Source organism: Selaginella moellendorffii, unplaced genomic scaffold (assembly GCF_000143415.4).
Source record: "Selaginella moellendorffii unplaced genomic scaffold, v1.0 SELMOscaffold_134, whole genome shotgun sequence".
NCBI classification, from domain to species: domain Eukaryota; kingdom Viridiplantae; phylum Streptophyta; class Lycopodiopsida; order Selaginellales; family Selaginellaceae; genus Selaginella; species Selaginella moellendorffii.
Window position 1 is genome coordinate 139,017 of NW_003314395.1, and position 17,521 is coordinate 156,537.

At 46.9% G+C, this 17,521-nt stretch overlaps 9 protein-coding genes across 18 annotated transcripts; 3 read left to right on the top strand and 6 right to left on the bottom strand.

Annotated features, from left to right (window-relative positions):
* The first annotated feature begins 2,861 nt into the window (after positions 1 to 2,861).
* Positions 2,862 to 3,716, top strand: LOC9661553. Its single transcript, XM_002992322.2, has 2 exons — positions 2,862 to 3,120; positions 3,179 to 3,716. The coding sequence occupies exons 1-2, from the start codon at positions 2,944 to 2,946 to the stop codon at positions 3,617 to 3,619; spliced, it is 618 nt and encodes a 205-aa protein (XP_002992368.2). The 5' UTR covers positions 2,862 to 2,943; the 3' UTR covers positions 3,620 to 3,716.
* LOC112343121 lies at positions 3,596 to 4,270 on the bottom strand. Its single transcript, XM_024666088.1, has 2 exons — positions 3,755 to 4,270; positions 3,596 to 3,692 (listed from the first exon to the last, which is right to left on the bottom strand). The coding sequence occupies exon 1, from the start codon at positions 4,268 to 4,270 to the stop codon at positions 3,788 to 3,790; it is 483 nt and encodes a 160-aa protein (XP_024521856.1). The 3' UTR covers positions 3,596 to 3,692; positions 3,755 to 3,787.
* Positions 4,271 to 4,398: 128 nt separating this feature from the next.
* LOC9661554 lies at positions 4,399 to 5,601 on the bottom strand. Its single transcript, XM_002992363.2, has one exon. The coding sequence runs from the start codon at positions 5,599 to 5,601 to the stop codon at positions 4,399 to 4,401; it is 1,203 nt and encodes a 400-aa protein (XP_002992409.2).
* A 225-nt stretch (positions 5,602 to 5,826) lies between these two features.
* On the bottom strand, positions 5,827 to 7,431 carry LOC112343129 (myb family transcription factor PHL7-like). The gene is made up of 7 exons (XM_024666105.1): positions 7,298 to 7,431; positions 6,863 to 7,064; positions 6,686 to 6,762; positions 6,588 to 6,624; positions 6,483 to 6,531; positions 6,355 to 6,424; positions 5,827 to 6,299 (listed from the first exon to the last, which is right to left on the bottom strand). Exons 1-7 carry the CDS (start codon positions 7,298 to 7,300, stop codon positions 5,958 to 5,960), a joined length of 780 nt encoding a protein of 259 aa, XP_024521873.1. The 5' UTR covers positions 7,301 to 7,431; the 3' UTR covers positions 5,827 to 5,957.
* Positions 7,432 to 7,562: 131 nt separating this feature from the next.
* Positions 7,563 to 8,774, bottom strand: LOC9661745 (uncharacterized protein At3g03773). 8 transcript variants are annotated; one of them, XM_024666070.1, is made up of 7 exons: positions 8,699 to 8,774; positions 8,457 to 8,640; positions 8,208 to 8,385; positions 8,103 to 8,140; positions 7,998 to 8,040; positions 7,874 to 7,933; positions 7,563 to 7,805 (listed from the first exon to the last, which is right to left on the bottom strand). In XM_024666070.1, the coding sequence occupies exons 1-7, from the start codon at positions 8,701 to 8,703 to the stop codon at positions 7,783 to 7,785; spliced, it is 531 nt and encodes a 176-aa protein (XP_024521838.1). In that variant the 5' UTR covers positions 8,704 to 8,774; the 3' UTR covers positions 7,563 to 7,782. The 8 variants fall into 8 exon arrangements, with proteins under 8 accessions (XP_024521838.1, XP_024521836.1, XP_024521837.1 ...); XM_024666068.1 differs by having other exon boundaries at positions 7,563 to 7,823; positions 8,214 to 8,385; positions 8,699 to 8,773; XM_024666069.1 differs by having other exon boundaries at positions 7,874 to 7,939; positions 8,699 to 8,773.
* A 26-nt stretch (positions 8,775 to 8,800) lies between these two features.
* LOC9661746 (DNA polymerase zeta processivity subunit) lies at positions 8,801 to 10,749 on the bottom strand. Of its 2 annotated transcripts, XM_002992365.2 has the most exons (8): positions 10,718 to 10,749; positions 10,587 to 10,667; positions 10,315 to 10,427; positions 10,074 to 10,263; positions 9,758 to 9,995; positions 9,638 to 9,687; positions 9,292 to 9,584; positions 8,814 to 9,219 (listed from the first exon to the last, which is right to left on the bottom strand). In XM_002992365.2, the coding sequence occupies exons 1-5, from the start codon at positions 10,725 to 10,727 to the stop codon at positions 9,814 to 9,816; spliced, it is 576 nt and encodes a 191-aa protein (XP_002992411.2). In that variant the 5' UTR covers positions 10,728 to 10,749; the 3' UTR covers positions 8,814 to 9,219; positions 9,292 to 9,584; positions 9,638 to 9,687; positions 9,758 to 9,813. The 2 variants fall into 2 exon arrangements, with proteins under 2 accessions (XP_024521831.1, XP_002992411.2); XM_024666063.1 differs by lacking the exons at positions 10,074 to 10,263; positions 10,315 to 10,427; positions 10,587 to 10,667; positions 10,718 to 10,749 and having other exon boundaries at positions 8,801 to 9,219; positions 9,758 to 9,804.
* Positions 10,750 to 11,014: 265 nt separating this feature from the next.
* Positions 11,015 to 13,080, bottom strand: LOC9661747 (scarecrow-like transcription factor PAT1). The gene is made up of 2 exons (XM_002992366.2): positions 12,645 to 13,080; positions 11,015 to 12,381 (listed from the first exon to the last, which is right to left on the bottom strand). The coding sequence occupies exons 1-2, from the start codon at positions 13,078 to 13,080 to the stop codon at positions 11,153 to 11,155; spliced, it is 1,665 nt and encodes a 554-aa protein (XP_002992412.2). The 3' UTR covers positions 11,015 to 11,152.
* A 211-nt stretch (positions 13,081 to 13,291) lies between these two features.
* On the top strand, positions 13,292 to 15,245 carry LOC9661748 (translation initiation factor eIF-2B subunit beta). 2 transcript variants are annotated; one of them, XM_002992323.2, is made up of 10 exons: positions 13,292 to 13,422; positions 13,559 to 13,713; positions 13,775 to 14,047; positions 14,103 to 14,232; positions 14,291 to 14,395; positions 14,438 to 14,540; positions 14,596 to 14,721; positions 14,776 to 14,960; positions 15,026 to 15,126; positions 15,186 to 15,245. In XM_002992323.2, exons 1-9 carry the CDS (start codon positions 13,355 to 13,357, stop codon positions 15,090 to 15,092), a joined length of 1,212 nt encoding a protein of 403 aa, XP_002992369.1. In that variant the 5' UTR covers positions 13,292 to 13,354; the 3' UTR covers positions 15,093 to 15,126; positions 15,186 to 15,245. The 2 variants fall into 2 exon arrangements, with proteins under 2 accessions (XP_002992369.1, XP_024521830.1); XM_024666062.1 differs by having other exon boundaries at positions 15,026 to 15,198.
* LOC112343117 (pentatricopeptide repeat-containing protein At4g02750-like) lies at positions 15,130 to 17,479 on the top strand. Its single transcript, XM_024666061.1, has one exon. It carries the CDS (start codon positions 15,149 to 15,151, stop codon positions 17,318 to 17,320), a length of 2,172 nt encoding a protein of 723 aa, XP_024521829.1. The 5' UTR covers positions 15,130 to 15,148; the 3' UTR covers positions 17,321 to 17,479.
* Positions 17,480 to 17,521: the final 42 nt, after the last annotated feature.

Here is a 17,521-nt window from a genome sequence, read left to right on the forward strand (position 1 = left end):
ATGGATCTGAAATAGAACCAATACATAGGGCATAATAACAATGATCTATAATGGCAATCACAATAAACTATCATGTAGCAATATTAAGGAACTAAATTCAATATTATAAGGGTTTTTGCCAAGCCAGTGTAAAATAGAGTAAAAGAGAATTAAAAGCTAAACCAAAAATACTCAACAAAAATACATAGATGTTCCTACTTTATGTTCATTTAGCTAAATATAAATATTAAACCCAATTTACTAACACTTGAACAATAAGGGCTAACAAAGGTAACTAGCATTACCGACTTCCTACCATCATGGCAGTAAGGAGAGAGTGTTTGTAAGGATGGCTAATAAGTATTCTTCCATATCTGAAGTCATATTTGAGATAATCTCTCTTGATAAGATGATTGATCTTAGTTTTTTATTTTATATAGCTTTTGGCTTTTTATCTTACTACATATTTTTATGGTTTATTTAGGATTAGGTTTAAAGTATTAGTAGGATATTATTGACACTTACTTTAGAAACTTTAATTTTACTAAGGTTAGTTATGATATATTAGAATGCCATTTCCTTCAAGTAATATATTTGTGAGCATTTTGCTTATCCAGTCAATGATACTTTGTGTTCTTTGAGTTCTATTATGTAAGTTGTTTAACATGCTATCAATAATATTTGATAGTTAAGCTTTATTATTGAGTCTAATAATACACTTGCTATTATATTTTGTTAGATGGTTTTTAAATAATAATAATCTTAGTGGTTCCTATCCTCTACTAGTTTTTAAAATAATAACTTAATTAGAATACTCTTGTGTTCTAATTTAAGATTTATTCACTAATAATTCCATATCTCTAAGATATTTTGTTTATAACTTTAATATGGTCAATCATATTGATCTTAATGTTTAGGCTAGTATAGGCAACTTGGCTTTGGCATTTTGTATGTATGGTAAAATCTTTAGTCATAGAGTAGCTATTAGAAATTGGTTATATCAACTGCCTCTTTCTTAATGTTCCTAATTTTATTTAAAATGACATAATTGTGTAAACAATTCTAATTATTTTTTTTATAGTAGTCTATCTAAACTTTACTAATGGGTTTGGATTGTTTCCTCAAGAGGGTTAAAACCTTTAATTTATCTCTTTGTGTTATCTACAAACAGAGGTATATCATATTTTGTAAGTTATGTGACACCTAGAGTAACAAAGATGGCTAACTTTGTTAGTTAATTCTTTGTTAATGACTGTCAGAAGGTGTTTAAGTGGTAGCACATTTAGGTTAGATAAATGAGTTGCTCCAGAACTCATTTCATTTGATACATTTCTCACAAAATATGAACACAATGAACTTTTTATAAAGTTATTTTTTTGGCAGTGGTTTAGACTAGAGTATGCATCAACAAGGATGTCAATATTTTAAAAAGGAGGGGAGTGTGTCATAAATGTAACTACAAGTATCAAAAGTTACATTTTAGTTAGTTTTTTAAGATATTTTCATTTTACTACTACAATAGTAGGAGATCAGTATTGCAAAACTCTTTATTAGTCTCTGCAAAACCATTTTAAATTATATTAGTTATCCAAGTTGAGTAACTAATTAGCATATATGCACTTAGATTGTGTGGGATTGTACCGAACCCTCGTTTCATAGCGCAACGGGCTTCGAGTTTAGCTCCAAATTTATGTGTGCTACATACATGCAAAAGAGCACTACTAAGTTGTCATTTAGTTAAGTATATTTAACACAAATAATGATAAACTCATGTTGTTAAATTTCACTAGCTAATGTTGGGAACCCCCCACCCCCCTAATATTAAGTCTAGTCCCTGCATGGTAATTTATTATGTCCTCCAAGATATCACTCTCTATGTTCCATATAGTCCTATTAGCTATTATAGAAAGTGTCTAAATTTACAAATAAGGCCTATATACTAATACATGCTTTTATATAGGGGGTAGGGGGTATAGTAAGTGGGTAGGTTGGGTATAACCAACTAATATAAGGCATTGTTTAGCTCCCTACTAAATATGTCTATCTTTATTCTGTTGGCTTAGATCTAAACCTAAGTTCCATATTATGATAGCTAGTGGAGTACTTATGTCTTTGCGTTAGGCCATTAATATATTAAAATTTGTTTAACTTTATTTTGCATCATACTTTTATCATTAAGATGTTAAATAGTCTAAAATTGTTTTAATGTCATTCCATACTCTTATCCTTTCACTCTTTGACTATATACTTAAGAGTTTAATTTTTAGAAGTTTGGCTTCAAAACCCTGAAACTCAAGTTCTACTCCCATATGTCCAAAGGTTAAAGTTTCACTTTGTAATTATTCTATAGTAAACCATTATAAGGTAAAAAATAAAAATCACATGTGTTATAAGTTTTATTATTGTCACATAAGAAGCACAAAGTGAATGAGATAGTGTTAGTTTATAAAACAAATAAGGAAAGAGTCATAATAATGAGCTATTAAAGAAGTTCATTACAATTCCTCAAGGATATAGTTAAGGAGGCTGATTATGATCAGGGTATGTTTATGGTATCATCACGGTCAAAAAAATTCCAAATAACTGCTTCTTTAGACATCAATGATCCATGTTGACAATACATGGAATAGAAAGGCATAAGGCAAGCGAAAGAAACTATCTGGTTGATAATAAACAAGAGAAACATCAAACCGTTGTCTATGTTTTCTAGTTTTAATCAAACAAATCATAATATTGTAGCTTTTAAGGATTTAGCACAAATAACAATCAGCTTATGTAGATGTGATAATTTCCTATTATATCAGTAATAAATTTTAGGGATCTAAGTATATAAAATATTAAACAAAGCTCATCTCATGTGGTCGTAGGACAAGCTTTCTGATTGGGAAACAAGATTTCACCAGAGTCATTCTCCACCACAAGCTTCTTCTCCTATTAAACTAAGCTGTGGCCTCGTTGTTGGATATGGCGTCCCCGCTTCAGTGCGGCAAGACCGTCACAAGGCTGGGCAGCACCTTCGCCTCAGGCGACAGCCCAGTCTTTGGAGGTTCCCAAAGACTCAATGCCCTCAGACAAAGTCCCTCCTCGTCCACTTCCAGGGGATCCCAGCTCCACGTCTTTGCCATGGCTCCCAAGAACAAGGTACTCCATTCCAATTCTTCGGCCTTGAAAATCTGATGGAACTTCGCCCCCATTGAAGGTGAACGCCTACGACGATGACTGGAGCAAGCAATGGTTTGGCGCGGGGATCTTCAACGAGGACGCGGAAAATGAGCCCGTTAACATCGTGAAGAAGCTGGAAAAGAAGAAGCTACTGAGCCAAGTGGAAAAGGCCGGCCTCTTGTCCAGAGCTGAGAGCGCCGGGATTAGCCTCTCCCAGATCGAGAAGCTGGGACTTCTCTCCAAAGCCGAGGATCTGGGCTTACTGAGCCTCGCGGAGAATTTTGCGTCTTCGTCCCCTGCTGCTCTGGCCTCCCTTTGCCTGCCTTTGCTCGTCGCTGCCATTGCCACGATCGTCTTCGTTCCCGATGATTCTACCGTGCTTGTAGTGACGCAGAATGTGGTAGCATCCTTCTTCGCAGTTGGAGCTGGAGGCCTGTTTGTAAGTTCGATCATACTGAGCGCTCTCCAAGAAGAATAAAAAGCTAATGATAATGAAAGAGAGTTCTCGTAAGCTTACCTCTGAGGTTGTAAAAGAGCTGGCTTCTTGTTACCTGGAAAAATCGCTAGTTAAAATTCATGTGAAATTCTAGTTGGAGTAGAAGGAATGTCTTACCTTTAGCTCATGTCACGACTGTTCTTAGCTTCTTCATGTTGGAAATGGCCCCAAATCGAGTCCTTCGAGAGTCACCTTCACGTAGATTGCAAGAACTAGCGTCGCGATGGTCGCCAGGACGGTGAGAATGACAGATATCACATTCTTCAGGCAGGACATGCTGGAGCTTCCCTTGCCCGCCGAGGAAGCGCTGGAAAGATTTTGACCTTCCGCGGCCGTCTTATCGCTCCCAGCCGTCGACTCGCCGAAAGAAACCTCGCTCGTCAGGGAAGACACTTCGAGCTCCTTGAGCTGCTTCTCCACATCTCCGAGCCTGATCTCCGCGGCGCCTTCCTCCAGGATCGAGATCTGATCATCCTCGATCCCGAGAGCTTCCGGCTTCTTTGCACAGACCTCATCGCCGTTGGTCGCATTCCTCCCCTTTCTCGGCACGGATTTCACAGAGAAATCGTGCGCCGGATTCGCCTTTGCTGGCGTCTTCTTAGCCCTGGAGATCGATCTGCCGAAGGCCGCCATCGCCCGGAACAATAAAAGCCCTAGCTCTTCCCGCTCTAATTAATTTTAACAGTGAATGGATTAGATTAGTATACATTAACAAACTACTGTTAAACTAAACAAATGCCCAGAGTTAGGGCAAAAATGCTTTAGCAGCAAATAGGGCATCGAATAAGTCCGTTCTCGTTGCATTCAAGGCACTGGATCTTCTCTCCACTCCCATCCTCCGCCAAGATCTTGCAGCTACCGTTACAATCCAGGCACAGCATGAATCGAGCGCCGCCACAGCCATCGCAAGCTTTGCTGTGATCCTCTCGCCGAATCCCCTGGAGCAATCTCGCCAGCAGCCCCTTCTCGTGAGCCTTCGACACCTCCTCCAATCCGCCGATCAATCGCCCCCTCACAAACAGCCTGGGAACCGCGCAGGATTGCGAGAGCTCCTTGAGCTCCTGCCGGAACGCCTGATGCATCGATAGATCCCTCTCGTCCACGCTCACGCCATAGCTCCTGACGATCTCGAGCACCGTGCTACATTCCTCGTGTGTTCTTCGCACCCCTCGCAGGCTCGTGTAGTAGACCACGGCCTTGGATTCGCCAGCCGGAGGACAGAGGAGCTGGAAATCGCGAAGCTCCACTGGATTCTCGTCTAGAGACCTCGGATCGTCTTTCGGATCGCAATCGAGAGGCCTCGCTGCTGAAAGATCCCGCTGGCTAACATCCGATGGAGATTTCTTCGAGTTCCAGTCCTCCTCTGAGATTTGCTCGAAAGCCCTCTCGATGCTCCCCAGGAGATCCGGATCGAACAGGCTCCGGCTCGTGCTGGTGCTGCTGGACGAGGTGGCTGTCTCCACGATCGAATTGCTAGCCTTGGACGAGATGCATCGCATTTTCTTGCTTGAGCGTTGGTGGTGGTGCTGGCACTGCTGCCGCGGCTGCTCCTCGAGCTCCTGGTCGGATCTGTGAAGCTCGCGGACGATGTCGTATGTAGAGGTGGAGGAATTGCTGCTGGAGCCCCTTGGGTGATGCGAGGTCTGGCTGAGAGCATAGAAATCCTGCTGCTGCTGCTGTTCCTGGCGATTATCATCGCCTTCCAGCCCCTTCATGAGCTCCACGGCATTGATCACCTCTGGGCGATCCTTCTTCTCCTGCTTGCCATCGCGATCAAGGACGCCATACGTACTGGATGTGAGCGCCACAAAGTGGTTCCGCTGGCGCTGCTGCTGGCGATCGTCAACAAGATCCTCATCCGCTGCGCGGGACCTCTTCCTCGATCTCTTGGGAGTGGCGCTGACGCCGGGATTATCCTCGCGCTCCGCCTGCAAATGCATCACTCGCGATGACGCGCACCCCATGTCTATCCCGGATCGATAGAGTGAAAGCCCTAGCCACAAAGAAAGAAAAAGATTGTTACACGGGGCTTCTTAAGTATCTTCAGGGCATCTGGAGCAGCCATGGCAACCATCAATGGCTGTTTTTTTCATCCAAATAGAACACATTCCGTTTAAAACAGTCACTAGCCGTTAGAGATAAAAAAACTATTCTACGAATATTCAATCTTAAAGGATATGCTACGAATATTTTGCCTATGAGTCTTTTTAGTCACTTTGCTTTGTTTCCTTTTCCACAATGGAGAGTTAACATTCACAGCAGGACGGCATTCCTTCCTATTCGAGCATACCTTTACATGGACCGACGAAGAAGTTCTCGCTCACTCGGCACCAGCGCTTTGTTGGAGATTGTTCGCATCGTCCAGGTATGTCTCGGAGTACTCCGGGAAATCCTGGACACTAGCCTCGTAGTCCACCTTTGGGTACACTGCCTGCTGCTGCTCGCCACCGCTCTTCCTCGCTGGATCGTTCATCCGTGACCGCTTCGCTGGGGGTGGATTCCCAGTTTCTTTTATTTCTTCTGGGGCATCGGCCTTCTTGTCCGAGCCTTGAATGCCCCTCGTCTGGATCCTCAGCTGCTCGTTCAGCCTTTCGTGCTCCTCGATCAGTTTCTCGAGGTACTTGGTCTGCGTCTCCAGCCGTAACTGGAATTGTCGTTGGACCTGTAAGGCGACATGTTTCCTCTTTCTTTCAAAAGGAAACGAAAGCTTTTCTAACCTCCAGCTGGTCTTGCAGGCGTTTCTGGACTTCGACTTGTACCCGCACAGCTTCCGCAAGATCGAAGGCTCTGTAAGGCGATTAGGAAAAGCTCAAAAACGGAGGAAAAAGAAAAAAGGAAAACGTACGAGTCAATGTGGGGAACCATGTCGTCCATTTTCTTTTCATGGTCGCCTCCTGGAACAAAACGTCCACAATGTCAGAGAGCTAGAAAGTTTCTCATTCATCATCACCTTCTATCATAGCGCCTGGAGTCGAGAGCCTAAACTTCTGTGATCGACGACGGCGCTTAGCGACAGTAAAAAAATGATTTTATTTTCCAAACACTTGCCTGCAAATGGCTCTTCACGTGATAGACCGTCAGTCCTTTCACCTCCATGTACCTCAAAACACCTTTGGGCGTTGCTCCTGTTCACACACACACCACAAACAAAAAGAAGAAAGCAGCAAAAGCTTAAGCTTGAATCGAAAGGAACAAGAGAAAAGGAAAGAGGGAGCGCTTTCTTACTGTCAGGACCACCAAGAGATTTCACAGCGTCCACGAAGCGATCGTGCAAGTCGGGCGTCCAGCGGAGGCGCTGCTTGACGGAGTTCCCAGCTCCAGAGATGCCGGGGCTGTTTGGACCACTGTCCTCGGAAACGATGTCGGGGGTCTCCTGCGTTGGCTGCAGCAAGCTCGCGGGCGAGAGCTTTTTGTCCTCGTACATTGTCTAACCAAGAAACGAAAGAACACAAAAAAAAAATTGAGAGAAAAAAAAAATTTTAGCCCCACGCACGGAGAAAACCCTCCCTCTCGTAACTAACAAAACTGAAAAGAAAGACGACGAGCGATCCGAGACGCCAAGAGGCTCGAATTCGCCAATTCGTGGCACGAATTAGGCCTAGAACACCACTGATTCTCGCGGCGGCGCGAGACACACAATTCAGGCGCTACGAATCTCACCATGGGTAGAGCGTTGAGCGCCCCGCTCCCGCTGTGCCAATCTTCCGCCAGCGATCGCCGCCGCGCAGCGCCTATGGCTGTTAGTGAATCTTGGGTCCGAGAATCTGTTCTATAAACCCTAACACAGGCACCACTCGAAGCTAATAGACGATTGTGGCCGTCGGATCTGTGGATCCGACGGCTGCCGTGCTTCTTGTTCTAAATGGGATCCCTGCATTGAGCGCTGCTTTCAAGAACCCTTGGCATATGCTGCTTTTTCAAAGTGTGGGCATATTCTTACGTTTGATTCATGCATATAGATTTACTGCGTAGGAACCAATTCATCAAATCCATGGCCGAAGCAGCAGCTATAAACCCGAGCTCGCGAAAGAAAGAAAAACTTGTAACTTGTTGGGGGAGTCTCTAGAATAATCCTAAAGTTCTAGCTAACAATCCGCGCTCGTCTTTGATCTTTTGTCATCAAAATCCTGGGCGAGGCGAGCGGGTCAACTCTCGGCTTTCGCAGCGTCTGGAAGCTCCTCCGGATCTGCAGACAGTAGAATCAGTTTTTCTTTTTTACGATCTTTCTGAGAGTACCAGCTGTTTTCTCCAGCGTCGTCGCTGTGTCGGTTTTTTTCGAGGCGTCCGGAAGAGTCTCTGGATCTAGCAAAACCATGAAATGAGGAAACTAGAGAGAAGACTACACTAGGAGAAAACAAACCTTCATCGTCGCTATCGGCTTCATTTCCACCCATGTCGAAGTTCTAAACACGGAAGCAAAAGAAACGTAAGATTCAAGACGAGCGAATGCGAGAAACAAGCATACCGAGAGATCACCAAGCCCGCCTAGTTCGAAATCTTCCGCTATCCGAGAAGAAGTTAGATCAAGACTGGAAAGGACAGAAGAGAAAAGGGAAAAAAGATCACTCACCACCACCACCACCACCTCCAACCTCGTTCTCCTCATCTTCATCAACCCATTTGTTCCAGTCCACTTTCAAGTAAGGAGGAGCTCTTCCCTCACTTTTGATTAGCCTCGGCCACCACATCTTCTCTGCTTTTTCAATGACAACGAAAATCTGCCGCGCGCCAGTGCTAATCTTACTCGCCTGCAAGTGAAGAACACCCTATTGTTAATAACACAAGGAAGAGGAAGAAAATGAGGGAAAGGAGAGCTCACCTCCACGTTAATTTCCTTGAACAGCTCCAGCTCCACTTCGTATTTCTCATCGCTAGCTCCAGCCGTCGCGGAGAACTTGAGCTTCCCTTGCGGCTCAATCTTCACAACCGGAGACTTGGCATCGGGCAGTTCAATGGTGAGAAACACGCGCTCTGAATGCTGCGCCCACACAATCTCTGGATGCCTGCTCACAAAACCATCAGATTTTCTCTCCAGGCGCCACAGATTCACAAAGAACAGACCTCATGGCGCTTCTCCGACGCACGAACAAACGACGACCTAACTGAGAACCCTAGATACCTAGTAAAGAAGAAATCGTGAGCCGTTGGATCGGCACGAAGCTAGATAATCCAACAGTGTCAGATGCGGTACCGGGTTTATTGGCGGTTAAAGCTTTCTTATTACATCATCTTCTTCGTGGCACCAAGAGTTATAGTCTTGGACGATTCCTTTGGATAGATCTCGCTCCAGGCTTGCCAGGATTGTCTCCATTGCCACATCGCCGGCGAGCTTCACTGCTTGATGCGGGAGGATCGACGGCAAGTCAATCGCCAGAGCCAGTGTTAGAAATCCCTCAAAAGAATGTGGCTCTTCTCCTTCATCTGTCCTGGGAAGTAAAGCTCCATACCTTTGGCGCTGTTTTACTACGCGGAGCTCTCCTTGAAGCGAGAAGTTTATGTCGAGATCGGGGCCTCCATGGAGCTTGACGTACAACTGTTGCGACTGGATCTTAAGAAGTTGCAAGGCTTCGTCAAAATCCACCCTGCGCGTGTCAATCAAGAGTCGAGAACCATGATTAGATCCCTGTGGAAAACAAAAACAAAGAAGAGCTTACTTGAAATCACAGACGGGTGTAGCTGACATAGAAAAAACTGAAACAGTTATCAACCGAGCTCGCCAGAGTGATCCTTCAATGTGCTGCGCACGAGCAGGCTCCTGGAATGTGATCCTTATAACACGATCCACCTGTTTGAGGTACTCTTGCGGGGATTTTTCCCTCTTCTCGCACGGGAGAAACAATTTTTTGCTTCGTTGAAATCTCGCAAGATGGCTCTTCACGGGAAAGTGAGCCGCCGGGTTCCAGCCTTGGATACGAAGCGCCATTGCTTCAGCTTGTTCTTCGACTTCCTGGAAACAATTAAAAACATGCCAATCCAAAGTGCTCTTGCTGATCTGTTTACCTTGCGTGTTGACAAGAAAGTCAAGGCACCATCCTAAGCAGCTGTTGTTTCTAAACACGCAGGATTTCCACAAACAACGTGCCAATTAAAACAGGAACACGAGACAAGGAGACTTCATACCTGTTCATGACTACAACGTGTCGCGAGTTAAAGGAGCTTGTGTAGAAGTATTCCGCTCACACTTTCGGTTGTTCTACATAGAGTTGTACGTTGAGAAACTGACTTTTCATCGATTTGATGGGCGTGATGAGGGGTGGATGCGCCCAAGCCCCAATTTCCGTGGGAATCCAGGCAAGATCACCGCTGCTTTCAGTAGTTTGCATCTGCTTTGAATACGCAACTAGCTCCCAAGAGCAATCTGTAGAGATAGTTGTAAGTGAGACAGAACAAAAGAACAAGCAAAAGAAACAAAAAAAAAAAACGCAGGGAGTAGGACCTGGAGGTAGAGGTAGCAACAAATGACGAGAAGCGCCAATCTTCATAAAAAACGCTCGCAGATCCGGCTCCAAGTCATTTAACCGAAACTCCCCCTCGAAAGAAAGATCCACTTGCAGTTTAAAGATGAACTTTTCCACTGCTACGTTCTCCTTATTATGCACCACGAGAGCTATTTTGTCGACGACACCCTGTTCAAGGCATGAGTGAAGAAAGGAAAACAATGCGATATACTGAGATACCTGTGTGATCCAAGTGTGCAAACTATACACAACGTCATGGATGTATTGCTGAAGCCCGGGATGGCGAGCCCAGTGAATGAGACAATTCATGTAGCGCCGCCGCTCGAAAACTTCTGTAATGAGCACGCCATGAGATCTTTGGAATCACAACTAGTAAAGCACGCAGGAAGTGATTCTAATGCGGAAGATTCAAACGCGCGAAGAAACGAAAATGCAGATGAATAGAGCCGCCACAAAGATCCAAACCATTGCGAATCTCAAATGCTTCTCACCTGGAGAGTATAATCCACGAATCGAGAGCAGTAGATGGACGGCGGCTTCCAGAAACTCGCACAGCAGCGTCGCAGCTGGATCTAGACACTCCAAGATCAATCAATCTCGCTGGAAAGCGGTGGAAACATACCTGTCGCCATTACCCCCGTAAGCCCCTCAAAAGCTGCCCTAAAGAAAGTGGAATATGCATTTGGCGACCGGGGCAAGGCGAAAGCACCGATTGACGCATTTGATAGCAACAAACCGGTGAGCGTATCAAACCAGGCAGCTTAATTTTTCTCACTACTTGCTATGTAACGGCCGAGCTAGTTCTTTTGTCGCGCCCTTCGTTCGTTCTTTTCTTTCCCAAAACCATAACTGTTCTTCCTATAACTTTTTTTCTCGCTTTATTTTTTCGTTTTTTCATGAAGTTTTTCATGGTCTGGGATTGAATGCTCGATCCAAATGCCTCTCTATCTCTAGTGTGGGTGTTTTCGATTGAACATCCACTAAGAATGGTTCTAAGGCTGTGTTTTCTCGTTTTTGCTTGGTTCTTTCTCTGATCTAGCACCTCTCTAGCACCTCTCTAGCACCTCCATGCCGACGCTCCAATGATCGCTCGGTCTTGCCACCCGAGTAACAAGCAGCCCTTGTCCTCCACAAGCGTGTATCCATCCGTCTGGTAGAGCCTGAGCAGAAGCTTGGACTGATGAACAGCACTGGGACTGAGTGCTACGTTGTAGAAGCCAATGCTCTCCATGATCTTACACCACTTGTCCACCTTCTCGTGCCTCACGATCCTCTGGCTCCCCTCGCAAGCCACAATGTTCATGATCTCGGACGAGAACACCACTTGCTCCACCTTGGCTCTCTCGGGGCTCACCTGCGGCAGCGTCGCCTCGAGCGAGTCGAAGATCGCCGAGTAGTAATGCATCGCCTCGAGAAACCTCTTGAGGAACGAGTTCGTGTTGTGGCTCGCCTCCTGCTCGACCAGCGTCACGATCCTCGGCGCTTGCTCGCGTATCATGCTGAGGATTCGCACCACCGGATTCACGACTAGATGGTCGTCGGTGAAAAGCCTGTGGAATCGATCGATGCAGTTCACTGCCAGTGCCTCGCCGTGTCTCCGGTGTAACATATGAGACTGCAAGTCCTCGAGCCTCTCCCCGACGGCGTGATACTCGAACGGGACGCGTAGAGTCGCGGCTAAGTCGGCTAGTCGCTTCCCAGTTTCTTGGACGGCCTCGAGCGGCATTCCCACGCCCGTGATTCTCAAGTGTGGAGCTCCTCCTTGCCTGGCTGCGAGTGCTTGCATGAAGGCTGGCCACTGATAACCCTGCAAGATCTCCAGGTCGATGATATGGACGCTTTGCTCGCCCTCGAAAGCTTCGAAGATCGCCTGGTTTGAGGTGAAGTGCGCGAACTTGATGTAGGGGCAGACTTGGTAGAGGATGTGGTAAGCTCCCAGGATTTCTTCCAGGGATGCTGGATCGTAGGCTCGCAGGGCAGTGTAGGATCGATAGCCGGTTCCGTTGAGACGAGCGTAAAGAGCGTCCGTGAAGTGAGTTGCGACTCGGTGGATGGAATCGCCGGTTGGAGAGGCGAGCTGCTTGAGTTGGTGGAGGAGGTTTCCAGCGTAGATGTAGTCTTCTTGGTCGATTTTCTCGCCGCAGCCGAGCAGCATGTGGATCAGCTGAAGCCCACCGACGTGAACAGTCTGTAGAGAGGATTTAGCAAGCCAAAATCTGGTTTTTGCATTCTTCCGAGAGGATTGGAGGAGGTGTTTACCTGAGCTCGCAGCAGTGTCGAAGGATCCTGGTCCAACAGTCCCTGCAGTGGGCTTGTGAGTGAAGATGGAGATGGAGGAGCTGGAAGTGGAGCAGCCATTTTCTTGCTGGAAGTTCCTCCCGGAGAGTGGTGGTGATTTAGAGGCGACGTCGAGTGGTTTAGAGAAGTTGGCAGGGATCGAGGAGCTACGGCGATGCTCGTAGTATTTGAAGAACAAAACGACTTGGTCTTCGATAGGTTCTTGGTGGTCGCGAGAGAAGAAGGAGAAGAAGAAGAGGTATGTTGGAAACTCTCCAAGTGAGGAGCACTGGGAACTTTATGGAGCAGCCCCGAGTCGCTGCTAAACATGGGCTCGCGGAACAAAGGCTCGAATTCCGCGCTGTAATTACCAAAGTGTTCTTGCGATGGCGAGGAACTGGACGATCCAGCAGCAGAGATGCGATCATACTTCGGTGGCAATGGTGGTGGTGTGGCTGTTCTTCCGACGATCGATGCTAGATCATCTCCGGACGATGGTGGCGGCTTGATCACCTCCTCGTCAAAGCCAAGCTGCTCGAAACTTCTCTCTGGGAGAATCTGGTGGAGGCTCTCGGGCTCGAGAAGATCGTCCATGAGATCCATCCATGACGAATCCGGGGACTGGAGGAGACAAGCATCATCCAGCTCGAAGATCTCGGCTTTTGGATCGATGAGCGCCTTTGTTCCACACAGAGAATCTTGCATCATGTTTGCTTCTCTCCTCTCTTTTTTTCCCCTCTTTTTTTACTTCTATCGACTATAGCATCTCCTTTTGAGCATAGATCTTTCTATCTCCATCTATCTATTCATCTACGAGTCTATGACACTAGAGAAAGCATGGCACACGATTAATGGAGGGCGACGTAGATATCGACATGCAAACCAAACTTACGTTGTCGCGCAGCATTTTGGCGGGACATTTGAGTTGTAATATACGTTTTTTGTCTCTAGGGCTAGGGTTTTTGGAGCGCCACGAAGGGCGATGGTCGCGGCAGCAATGCCGGATCTTCAAGCTGCGGTCGACGATTTCGTCATCAAGCTCAAACGCAGGTGTGAGAATCCTCCTTTCTTTCGTTTGATTCGATCTTCTAGATCGGTATTTCCTGGTGGAATCCTGATGGCTTGTGGATTTTAATGGCTGGCGCAAATGCTTCTCGCTCACCTGATTTTTCTCTTCGATGATCAGACAAGTGGAGGGGTCTCTGGCCACCGCAAAATCGACTGTGCTTCTACTTAGGCAAGTGGTTTCGCACCAAAGAATTCCCTCGTCCGGCCCAGCTTCGAGCCTGATTGATGCTGTCAAGTCTGTGGGATCGCGCTTGATAGCAGCCAACTCCATGGGTCAGTGTGTTGTTTTCTCCCTCTTCTCTTTTCCTCAGATTTTTTTTTTTTTTTCTTGCAGAGCTTGCTGTCGGTAACATGGTTCGTCGAGTTCTACACATAATTCGCGAAGAAGAAGCCACGATTGTTGCGGCTCAAGTTGGAGTTACTCCCGTGTCCGACAGTGATGACGATGCGGACGTCGATGGTGTTCCTGGACTTTCGGCTGTTGCTCTGGCAGCTGCAAATAGAACTGCTCTGAGAGCTCCTTCGCTTCACAATCTGCTGGAATCACTTCCAACTTCTGCCGGAGCTAACGTGGAACCTGTGCCCGAGTCCGATACCAAAAGCAGATGTAAGTGTTTTTATTTCACTTGCAATCGCTGCTGATATTTGTAGTTTTTGTGCAGCGAGTGACAAGAACTCTAAGAGCTGGAAGCTGAAGCACGGTGTAATCGACGCCATTGGTCTCCTTCTTGGCGAAATCGAGAACTATCATTCGGAGATTTCAGAGCAAGCGCTGGAGCATATACACCAAAAGCAAGTCCTTACTTTCTCTGGCCTTGACGTGTAAATGTTCTCTGCTCGTCCGTTACAGCGAGGTGATCCTCACGCTTGGACGATCAAGGTCACTGCTTCACTTTTTTCGAGAGGCGAAGAAGAAAAGATCGTTTCAGGTTTTTGTAGCTGAAGGAGCTCCAAGGTAACTTAATCTACATTCTACATTTACTGATTCCAGAGGCAGGTACCAAGGACATAAATTCGCCAAAGAGCTTGCTGCAATGGAGCTACAAACAACAGTTATCACAGACTCTGCTGTGTTTGCATTGATCTCTCGCGTCAATATGGTAAACGTTGGAGCGTATCCTGTAGATACTGGAAGCTGAGAATTTTCTCTGGAAGGTTATTGTAGGCGCTCATGCTGTTATGGCCAATGGTGGGATAGTCGCCCCGGTTGGCATGCATATGGTGGCTCTCGCAGCTCGTCGTCACGCGGTTCCTTTCGTGGTTCTCACAGGTCTCCACAAGGTGAGCGAGAAACTCACTACATGTATATCCTAACGGTCTGCCTACGCGATCCAGCTCTGTCCATTGTACCCACACAATCCATCGGTTGTACTGAACGAGCTAAAGTCGCCTTCGCAAGTTTTGGATTTCGGAGAGATGTCCGACTGCCTGGATGGCACCGACGGCTCTCCAGTTCATGTGGTGAATCCCATGTTCGACTACGTGCCGCCAGAACTCATCAGCCTGTTCATCACCGACTCGTAAGTTTCCATGAGTTGTTTGATCTGTGAACTGATTTGAGTCACACATTACTTTTTTTGTGCAGTGGTGGCCACAATCCATCCTATGTGTATAGGCTCGTAGCGGAGATTTACAGCCCTGAGGATCACTAAGTAGGAGAAGCGCGAGAAGACGAAGTTTGTGAAGGTTTGGATCATTTCCTCTATAGATGTTTTATCTTATGAGAGCTGTGCTATTTGACACAGCTATTTTTCTCAAGAGGCACTCCCGAATACTATACAGAGCTCTAGCTTTTTTTTGGATTATAAGGTGGATCTCATGCATCTTCATGGAAAGAAGCCAATGCGTGGAGCTCATCGAGAGTTGCAAGAGCTTCACCGCAGCGCAGGAGCTCCACAAAAAACTGCGCAACTCGATTCGCTCCACCGATTATTTTCTGTGCAACAAGCTCATCCAGATGCACACGCGCTGCGGCACAGTGAGGCAGGCCCGCGAGATCTTCGACAGCCTCTCAACCAAGCGGGCCTTCTCCTGGAATCTCATGCTCTCCGCCTACGCCCGAAATGGCCGCCTGGAGGAAGCGCAAGACCTCTTCGACGCGATGCCGGAACCGGAGCTAGCGACCTGGAACACCATGCTCTCGGGGTATGCCCAAAGTGGGCATTTCCGCAGAGCCCAAGAGATCTTCGACTCCATGCCGTGCAAAGACATCGTTTCCTGGAACGCCATCCTCGCTGCCTACACCCAGAACGGGAATCTCGACGAAACCGAGGCTCTTTTCGATCGCATTCCTTCACCCAATCTCGTGTCTTGCAACTCCATCCTGGCAGCATATGCCCATAGCGGGCATCCCTCTAAAGCTAAGAAAGTTTTCGAGGCAATGCCACTTCAGGACTTGATCTCCTGGAATGCTTTGTTAACTGGATTTGCGCAAGGTGGCGAAACGGGTGAGGCTGAGAAAGTCTTCCTAGCGATGCCGCAAAGAGACATAATCTCTTGGAATGCAATGATTACAGCGCATGCCCAAACTGGGCATATTGAGCGTGCGAGAGATGCCTTTGATCGAATGCCAGAACACGATCTAATCTCGTGCACGGCTCTATTGGGCGGGTTTTCTCAGAGCGGCGACCTGGAAGCCACAAAGAGACTGTTTGATTTGATGCCACAGCGTGATTCCGTTGCCTGGACTGCAATGCTCGCAGCATATGCCCATAACCGGCATCTTGCAAGAGCAAAGGAAATGTTTGATGAGATGCCAGTCAGGGACCGAGTATCTTGGAACGCCATGGTCTCGGCATATGCCCAAAATGGGCACCTCAAAGATGCACAGAATATGCTTGACCAGATGCCGTGTGGCGATGCCGTGTCCTGGAGCACGATGCTCGGCGCATACGCCGCTTCTGGTGACGTGGCCAAGGCGGAGGGGATATTCAAGAAAATGCCACAGCAGAGCCTTGTGGCGTGCAACGCGATGCTGTCGGCATATGCCCATTACGGGCATCTTGAAGATGCCAAGCGCGTGTTTGAGTATATGCCCAGGCAGGACCTTGTATCGTGGAACGCAATGCTGTGCGCATATGCCGCAAACGGGCATCTTGAAGAGGCTAGAGGCATTTTTGTAAAAATGCCTCAACAAGATGTGGTGTCGTACACCGCCATGTTGGCTGTCTTTGTACAGCATGGGCATGTAGAAGAGGCCAAGTACATCTTCGATACGATGCCTCAAAGGGACCAAGTGTCGTGGAACGCAATGCTTGCGGCATATTCCCAGTCACGGCATTTGGAGTATGCACTTCAGTTATTCCACGGGATGCCACAGCGTGATTCCGTGTCTTGGAATACAATGGTGTTCGCATACTCACAGGCCGGTCACCTGGAATGTGCGTGGAAACTTTTCAATGCAATGCCTGAACGAAATGTGATATCGTGGAGCTCAGTATTGGCTGCGTATGCCCAGAACGGGCATACCCGCGAGGCTTTTCAATTGTTTGATAGCATGAAAGTAGAAACCATACCGGATGAGATTTGCTTTATTCTTGTGCTGATCGCAACAAGCAGAGCTGGGAAAGTTTATGACGCAAGGACTCGCTTCGTTTCCATGGTATATGATTTTAGAATAAGAGCTTTGAAGCAGCACTACTGCTGTCTTCTGGACGTGATTGCGAGAGCCGGATACCTTCACGAGGCCGAGGATCTTATCACAAGTATGCCTTTTGTTCCAAAGGTTTTGGAGTGGACATGCTTGCTTGCGGCCTGCAAGAGTTACAACGATCTTGAGAGAGGAGCCAGGATGACAAGCCGAGCTGTGGAGTCCGACCCCAGCAATGGATCTGTCTACGTGCTGCTTGCCAACACTTACTATGGAGGGGTCAATGCGTGAGCGACATGAGTGGAACTGTAATTGAGCATCTAAGATCGCTGGACTCTGGGTAGTCGGCTCGCATCTTAGATCTCAACTGTGAGAGGATATCCATTTTTTTCTGACAACGAACTTCTTTTCTATTATAGAATGTTCGCAATGATCCATCCATTCTTTTCCTTGTTGCTGTTGTTCTGTAGACTTTTCTAAGAGGTTTATTGA

Bases quoted from the DNA above. Each gene is read 5' to 3' on its own strand.
- LOC9661553 (XM_002992322.2), top strand. From the start codon at position 2,944: ATGGCGTCCCCGCTTCAGTGCGGCAAGACCGTCACAAGGCTGGGCAGC. The intron at 3,121-3,178 runs GTACTCCATTCC...CCCCCATTGAAG, and splicing joins CCATGGCTCCCAAGAACAAG to GTGAACGCCTACGACGATGA.
- LOC112343121 (XM_024666088.1), bottom strand. From the start codon at position 4,270: ATGGCGGCCTTCGGCAGATCGATCTCCAGGGCTAAGAAGACGCCAGCA.
- LOC9661554 (XM_002992363.2), bottom strand. From the start codon at position 5,601: ATGGGGTGCGCGTCATCGCGAGTGATGCATTTGCAGGCGGAGCGCGAG.
- LOC112343129 (XM_024666105.1), bottom strand. The intron at 6,625-6,685 runs GCAAGTGTTTGG...CGTCGATCACAG, and splicing joins ACGTGAAGAGCCATTTGCAG to AAGTTTAGGCTCTCGACTCC. The intron at 6,532-6,587 runs GTGATGATGAAT...GTTTTGTTCCAG, and splicing joins TCCAGGCGCTATGATAGAAG to GAGGCGACCATGAAAAGAAA.
- LOC9661745 (XM_002992364.2), bottom strand. The intron at 8,386-8,456 runs GTGAGCTCTCCT...CTTCACTTGCAG, and splicing joins TCAAGGAAATTAACGTGGAG to GCGAGTAAGATTAGCACTGG. The intron at 8,041-8,102 runs GTATGCTTGTTT...TTCCGTGTTTAG, and splicing joins GCGGGCTTGGTGATCTCTCG to AACTTCGACATGGGTGGAAA.
- LOC9661746 (XM_024666063.1), bottom strand. From the start codon at position 9,560: ATGGCGCTTCGTATCCAAGGCTGGAACCCGGCGGCTCACTTTCCCGTG. The intron at 9,220-9,291 runs GTAAGCTCTTCT...TGACACGCGCAG, and splicing joins ACACCCGTCTGTGATTTCAA to GGTGGATTTTGACGAAGCCT.
- LOC9661747 (XM_002992366.2), bottom strand. From the start codon at position 13,080: ATGATGCAAGATTCTCTGTGTGGAACAAAGGCGCTCATCGATCCAAAA. The intron at 12,382-12,644 runs GTTTCCAACATA...CTGTTGGACCAG, and splicing joins CAGTGCTCCTCACTTGGAGA to GATCCTTCGACACTGCTGCG.
- LOC9661748 (XM_002992323.2), top strand. From the start codon at position 13,355: ATGGTCGCGGCAGCAATGCCGGATCTTCAAGCTGCGGTCGACGATTTC. The intron at 14,396-14,437 runs GTAACTTAATCT...TTCCAGAGGCAG, and splicing joins GTAGCTGAAGGAGCTCCAAG to GTACCAAGGACATAAATTCG. The intron at 14,541-14,595 runs GTAAACGTTGGA...TTTCTCTGGAAG, and splicing joins TGATCTCTCGCGTCAATATG to GTTATTGTAGGCGCTCATGC.
- LOC112343117 (XM_024666061.1), top strand. From the start codon at position 15,149: ATGTTTTATCTTATGAGAGCTGTGCTATTTGACACAGCTATTTTTCTC.